Source organism: Podarcis muralis, chromosome 2 (genome assembly GCF_964188315.1).
Source record: "Podarcis muralis chromosome 2, rPodMur119.hap1.1, whole genome shotgun sequence".
In the NCBI taxonomy this organism is placed as follows: Eukaryota; Metazoa; Chordata; class Lepidosauria; order Squamata; family Lacertidae; genus Podarcis; species Podarcis muralis.
Genome location: NC_135656.1, coordinates 51,415,023 through 51,422,285, shown reverse-complemented (window position 1 = coordinate 51,422,285; position 7,263 = coordinate 51,415,023). Strand labels below are relative to the sequence as shown.

General features: G+C 46.9%; 1 protein-coding gene across 1 annotated transcript; it reads left to right on the top strand.

Annotated features, from left to right (window-relative positions):
* Window positions 1-2,711: 2,711 nt before the first annotated feature.
* Window positions 2,712-5,851, top strand: DUSP1 (dual specificity phosphatase 1). The gene is made up of 4 exons (XM_028717716.2): window positions 2,712-3,218; window positions 3,544-3,692; window positions 3,961-4,180; window positions 4,742-5,851. Exons 1-4 carry the CDS (start codon window positions 2,849-2,851, stop codon window positions 5,110-5,112), a joined length of 1,110 nt encoding a protein of 369 aa, XP_028573549.1. The 5' UTR covers window positions 2,712-2,848; the 3' UTR covers window positions 5,113-5,851.
* Window positions 5,852-7,263: the final 1,412 nt, after the last annotated feature.

Here is a 7,263-nt window from a genome sequence, read left to right as displayed (position 1 = left end):
CATGGGTAGGATCAAACTCTAGAGCTCATTGAACTGAGGGTGCTTTTAGGTGATTTGCTTATTGAACTTTCATCCTAATTTGTTTAAGTGGTGACCTATCCATCTTGCTTGGAATTCATGTTTTCTCCACTTTTACAAGAAACCATCTGTTTTCTATTAGATTTTCATCTTTTTGTGATTTATGAAGCTGCACGCTGTGCCGTAATGCGTGGAATCTTGGAGCAAAAGAAATAGAAAGGTTTGGTGCATATAGTATAGCCTAGATGACTCCCAAAAAGGAAATAACACATCTCTTCAATTTGAGGTTTTATTGGATTGGATTAATACATTTTTTACTTCATTGTCATTTGTGTGCTGGAAATTTTTATATAGACATTTTACCTGAAATTTGTTAAGGCCAATGGCTTGCAGAATAAGCCTGATAAAGAGCATGGTAACTAGCCAGTAGGCAGCATAACTCAGTGGTTGCTGAAGGACTGTGTGCCTGTGTTTGTTTGTTTGTTTGTTTGTTTGTTTGTTTGTTTGTTGTGTGCACGCAATAGTAGAATTGGGAATAGGAGCACAGCTATTCCAGTCTAACTATATTTCAGCGCTTTGTTTCAGTGTTCGTATCCAACATGTTACATAGTGCTTTAAAAAATGCAGAGCTTTCATCAAGATTTCTACTGTATTATATAAGCAATCTCGTTATAAGCGTGCAGCCTTTTCAGAAGGGGTGTGACTCCATGAGGAAGAACCAAGGAAACATTGTGTCCCCATTCCAGACAAATTTAGACTGCAATCCTGTGCCTGGGAGGAAGCCTCATTGAACTCAATGGGACTGACTTTTGACTAGACATATATAGGATTGCATAGTTAGTTGGGCCTAGGTTTCATTTAAATTAATGGGTCACCAGTTAGTCACAATTGACTTGACCCATATATTGCAATGGCTCATCAGCATGGCTTTCTCTGGATCGGAACCCCTGAGAACAATCACAAAATTAGACAGCGACTTTGAGAAGCATTGTTTTGGCTTCATACTCTATCTGCAGAAGTTGTTAAGAACAAACCCCAGAAGGGTGTAATGAATGAACTCCTCAACTCCTAGATATGCAGATTGGGATGCTGGGTGTGATCCTGCACTTCCTTTTTCCAGATTGCTCCCTTTGGCATTTTTCAAAAGCACTAAATTACTTGTTACGTGTACACATTATGTAATACGTGTGTTTGTGTTCTCCCAAAGATGGGTCAGCCCTGTTGAAACAGAAAACAATCCTTTTATCAGCTCAAGCACCAAGCAAAATAGTGTTTATGTTGTCTTCAAAACATAAGCATTCCAAATGGTGTCACTTAGCCATCTGTGCTGTTTTGCTTCACAGACAGAAACACCCTCCCCAAAGCAACTGCTAGACCAAACTCAGCTAAATGTGATTTTAAAATATGCATCTTTGCAGTTGATTTAAAAGGGGTGAAATGCTTATGGTACCTAATGGAAGTGCTTGATTGTGTTGATGTAGGTAAAACGTTGACATGTCTGCATCAGATCTTTCATAATCAGAGAATGCAGTCTCCTGTCGTTTTCCATAATAGATCAAACACCAAGCTTCCAGTCTTCCCTTTCCCTCATGAAGGACACTGCCAGACTGCCACACTTTTGACTTTCACCCTGTTCCCAACAAGGGTGCACCTTTATACCCCCCCCCCACACACACAAATACAGGTACATTGCCGTAAAGAGCACTAGTAAACAGCTCTCTAACAAATCCCAAAGCTTGTGCTGCTTTTTTTATTGTTCCAGAGGGATGTTTATTGTAGGATGGATGCGTGCTGCTCACGCAAGGGCACTGTGATATCTAAATGGCACCACGAAGCCAGTTTTAAATGGCAAGAAAACAGCAACGACTTGACGGTGGCGTCGTATAACCTCCGCTCAAACGAGGGCGATTGCTCGTCTGGAAGCGACGGGGGAACCTCGGCTGGCCATAACAGAGCAGCTCTGCTAGCGGCTGTGCCCTCTCTGGCAACTAAGAGAGGTTTAATTCCTGCCAGCAGAGGGCAATGGCGGGGCCCAGAGAGGTCTATCGACACCCCACACTTCCCCCATATTCCAAGTCTAGATAGCAGCGAAGAATATGAATGAATCTGGAATGTGTACTGAGCGCGCTTCTGGGTTTGTAAGCCGTTTCCTTTTCTTCTAGCACATCGTGTGCCCTTTCCTCACCGCTGCTGAAGACCAGGCTCCGGCTGGCAGGAGCCCGGGAGGAGCGAGGCGGCAGCGCGCGCGGCGTTGCATCAGTCGGCTTCCTGCAGGAGCGGGGAGGGCTCTGGGCATGCGGACATTCAAAGTGACTTTGCCGTTCGGGCTGCTCGATGACGCGAGCGCTCGCGGGATGGGAGTGTCTGTCTGGCTCCCCGCCGAAGTGACGTCTTCCCAGGCACCGCGGGTCATGTGACCGGGGCCCATTCACAAAAAAAGCCGAAGCAGCAAACCGCGGCTGGCGCTATATAAGGCGAGGCTGCGCCGCTCGTCCAGCAAGGAAACTGCAACAGACAAGCAACGAGCAGCAGCTGCCCCGCAACGGAGGCTGCCAACACAAGAGAAAGAGCAAAGCCCAAGCTAGCGGCTCTGTCGTCTTTGCCATCTCCACGTTCGACGATCCAGGCGTTTTTACTTTTTGGAACCGGGGTGGGAGTTACGGACCCCCGCGAACAAGGAACAAGAGAGGCAGCTTTTGTTTGGCCAGAAGCGCTGCCGCGGTTCGACACGAGCTCGGCGGGACTAAACAAAGAGGCGCCCGGGGAACGGAGACAAAAGCGGCTGCCCAGCGCCCTTTCGCCCACCGCGCTGCCTGCCCTGCCCCGAGCGATGGTCAACATGCAAGTGTGCGCCCTGGACTGCGAGACGCTCCGCGAGCTCCTCCAGGACCGCTGCCTGCAGTGCCTGGTGCTGGACTGCCGCTCCTTCTTCTCCTTCAACTCCTCGCACATCGGCGGCTCCTGCAACGTCCGCCTGAGTACCATCGTCCGGCGGAGAGCCAAGGGGGCCATGGGCCTCGAGCACATCCTGCCCAACGAGGAGGCGCGCGCCCGGCTGCAGAAGGGGCTCTACCACGCCGTCGTGCTCCTCGACGAGCGCAGCGCCGACCTGGAGGCGCCCAAGAGGGACAGCACCCTCCTGCTGGCCCTCAACACCCTCTGCCGGGAAGCCAGGGACACCCGCGTCTGCTTCCTCAGGGGTGAGTTCAAAGGCGGCAGAGAGAGAGAGAGAGGGAGGTCGCCTTCCCCAAGGCGCCCTCTGCCCTGCCAATCCACCTCCCCTGGGGTTCAAAAGTCCGTAAGCCAAAGGCCCACCGGGTAAACGGAATTAAGAGCAATACGTAGTAATAATAACGGATATTGACAAATAGCCTAGGGCAGTTGCATTGTTTTAACAGAGGGGCTTATAGGAGTGGCCACTGGACTGTCAATGGAGTTTTACCAACCCCTTCCTACCCACCCTCAGCTGCTTAGAGTTTGTTCCTCGGACAATATTAACCTGTTTTCTTCTTTATTTTCTTCTAGGAGGATATGACGCCTTCTCGTCTGCCTGCCCTGAGTTGTGCACCAAACCATCTGCTCCCAAGGGCCTGACTCTGCCGCTCAGCGCAAACAATGTGCCTGGCAGCGCCGATTCAAACTGCAGCTCCTGTGGGACTCCTCTCTATGATCAGGTCAGTTGGGAAGCATCCATGAATCAAAATTATACTTGCTTTTAAAATTATTTTATTTTATTTGAATTACCAGTTGGACTTTTTTTTAAAAAAAAGCCTGGAATGGAAAGACACAAATGTGTGTGTAAAAATATTCCTTTTGGAAACACAAGGCATTCAAGGCAAAACGAATGTTTCATTATAACGCAACAACCATATCAAAGTGCAGAGGGAGCCTCTTTTTGCCGTGGGATTAACAGACTGTGTTTCTTTCTCTCCTTTATTTTAGGGTGGTCCAGTGGAGATCCTACCTTTCCTGTATCTAGGCAGCGCCTATCATGCTTCCAGGAAAGATATGCTGGATGCTTTGGGGATCACAGCCTTGATCAACGTTTCTGCCAATTGCCCAAACCATTTTGAGGGACACTATCAGTACAAAAGCATCCCTGTGGAGGACAACCACAAAGCTGACATCAGCTGCTGGTTTAACGAAGCAATTGACTTCATAGGTAAATGAGTCCTCCCTCTCTCCCTCTCTCCCCCCCCCCCCCACTCCCTACATATTGAGTTTATAGTATCCCTTGGGTGCCAGCACCTTAGCAGACACTTCCAGCATCATTTAAATTTGAGATGCAGGGTATTTCCTTGGGGATCAAAATAGCACCAGCTGAAATAAATATGTAGCTACGATGGTGCTTGGGCTTCTTTTAGAAGATAGCATTGTGAAATCCCAAAAAGCATACTAGACTTTATAAAGAGTCATTGGATCCACTAGCATGGGTGTTGGAGGGATCAGCTGGTAATCTGAACCAGTCTCATGCTGATAGAATTTTCTAGCAAGATTTAGTGGCCACAATTGGAGTAGGTGATTATAATCAAGTTGAAACAGAACATCCATATTTGGTTTATTTGCACACCTTCATTTGTGCATCCAGCTCCATTCCCAGCTGTATAGCATATTGCTGTAGCTGGTTAGGCAAGATGGCCCCTCAAGCACAGAGAATGAAAAGCAGCTTTGAAGCTTTGCAGGAAAACTCTTGCTAATGTTGATGTTTTGCTTGCTCCTTCAGACTCTGTTAAAAACGATGGCGGGCGAGTATTTGTTCACTGTCAGGCTGGCATCTCCCGCTCAGCCACCATCTGCCTTGCTTACCTTATGAGGACCAACCGAGTCAAACTGGATGAAGCTTTTGAGTTTGTGAAGCAGAGGAGAAGCATCATCTCCCCCAACTTCAGCTTCATGGGGCAACTGCTGCAATTTGAGTCCCAGGTCCTTGCTCCAAATTGCTCGGCAGAGGCTGGGAGCCCGGCAATGTCTGCACTGGACAGAGGAACATCCACTACAACGGTCTTTAACTTCCCCGTCTCCATCCCTGTCCACTCTGCTTCCAGCGCACTAAGCTACCTTCAGAGCCCCATCACAACCTCTCCGAGCTGCTGAAAAGCAGGTGCAGGTGGGCCCTGTACACAAAGACTTGATGCCCTTTGCTGTTACCTGAAAAGTGCAATAACTTTGAGGGCAGGTCTGTTAGCTTGCACCAGACTCCTCTCATTGCAGTTACAGAGCAATACAAGATCCACCAGCTCAGAGCAGCATCTCTTGACTCCAGAAAGCCAGGTTCTTTCTGCTAGATCTTGCTGAGATGCATTTTTGACCAATGTTTGGATGCTGCCTACAAAGGAGAAAAAGCATGCAGGACATTTGCTTTCTACTCCTGAAATAATTCCTCTTTTACAGTTTTTTCTGTTTGTCAGTCTGTTTCAGTAGCAAATCTGAAAGTGTTCTCATTCCTGGGTGTGCTAGGCTGCAGTCGAACTGTCCCCTTGTACAAGGATGTCCAGATATTTATTTATTTTTTACAGTGTAATTGCTTTGTGTGCGTTCTGCCTTTCAAGTCTGAAGTTTCATTTTCTTTTTAAAAGAAACAAACAAAATACCTCAGTATTTTTTGGGTACTGTACTCCTGTAAATAGATCTTAAGAACTGTATTCCGAAGCACTGACATTGAAAGCACAAAGGAGTGTTTGTGTTTTTGGGTTGCCAACAGTTACATGTTTTGCTGATTTATTTATGATGTGAAATAATATATTTCTTCTTATCAAAAGAAGAACATGGGTTTTGTTATGATTGTGCCTTTTTATACAAACCAAATAAATTATGACATTTCTATTGAAGAAAATATTAATTCTTTTATAGATCCTTCCCCCACTCCCTTTTCATAATATGCTGAAAAATTGCAATGGTAAGTATGTGAAGTCCAGAAAGCAGACACCTCCTCCTTTGTACTAGCCCTGTGCTCCATATGACTTATTGCAGGGTCCCTAATGGTGCCGTAGAAGAATCCAAGCCCCAATACAAAGTCATTTGCCAAACTCCAGTAATCACCACATGTAGGATCTACCCTCTTGTGCTGTACAAATGGCTATTGCAGTCGAGAGAAACATACACACCCAAGCTATTAGAGCAGGGGGGGAAATGTGAACCCCAAAACAGATTATTAGCATTCTTTACTATCTGGATCAGCTATTAATTGGCAGAGGAGGAAAGTGGGTATACTGATGATGTCCACTCGCGGATGACTCTGGGGTTGTGGCGCTCATCTCGCTTTATTGGCTGAGGGAGCCAGCGTACAGCTTCCGGGTCATGTGGCCAGCATGACCAAGCCGCTTCTGGCGAACCAGAGCAGCACACAGAAACACCGTTTACCTTCCCGCCGGAGCGGTACCTATTTATCTACTTGCACTTTGACGTGCTTTCGAACTGCTAGGTTGGCAGGAGCTGGGACCGAGCAACAGGAGCTCACCCCGTTGCGGGGATTCAAACCACCGACCTTCTGATCGGCAAGTCCTAGGCTTTGTGGTTTAACCCACAGCACCACCCGCATCCCAATATTGATGATCAAAAACATAAAACCCACCACCATTAGACATGATCTATGTTACTAACTAATCCAAAAATGATGAAAGTTGGGAAGGGGGCAGAGAATGGGTAGCCTTGGGTGTTGCTGCTGCCTCGGGACAACTTTGGGTTCGAGCCTACAGCACAGTAAGAAGGCATCCAGGCACATCTACGAGGGCATCTTAAATGTTAGTGAACTCTGAGCAAATAGCAATGCCATGTATAGGGAAAAGGGTCCAAAGCTGTTTTGTCCCATCCCCCCCATCTCTCCGCCCCCCCCCCCCGGCTTTATCTTGAGTGTGTTAGGATAGGTTTGTCATTAGCTACTTTCTTTGTCATTAAGGGTGACTAAACTTGCCAGTGATCAAGTTTAAGCAGTAAGTCCCAAAGATCTATGCAGTTTCCATTGTGAGTGATGCTTAAAGTTGGGTTGCATTGCCTAAGGCTGTGTTAGAGGGTTTTGCATTGAGCTTCATTTTCTCTCAAACTAGTTCTAAGGAAAGAAAAGGGGAAGCCATCATGCATGCTGGGCCATGGAAACGTGGGCCAAACTACTCCTAATTAAACATACTTTTTAAAATAAAATAAAAAATGCTTAAACCGGTTTCTTTTATTTGGCCAGGATCAGGGATGCATGCTGATACTCTGTTTAAATTGGCATCCCCACAGATATTTGCCCCTAAGGGCACTGTT

Bases quoted from the DNA above. Each gene is read 5' to 3' on its own strand.
- DUSP1 (XM_028717716.2), top strand. From the start codon at position 2,849: ATGGTCAACATGCAAGTGTGCGCCCTGGACTGCGAGACGCTCCGCGAG. The intron at 3,219-3,543 runs GTGAGTTCAAAG...ATTTTCTTCTAG, and splicing joins CCGCGTCTGCTTCCTCAGGG to GAGGATATGACGCCTTCTCG. The intron at 4,181-4,741 runs GTAAATGAGTCC...TTGCTCCTTCAG, and splicing joins CGAAGCAATTGACTTCATAG to ACTCTGTTAAAAACGATGGC.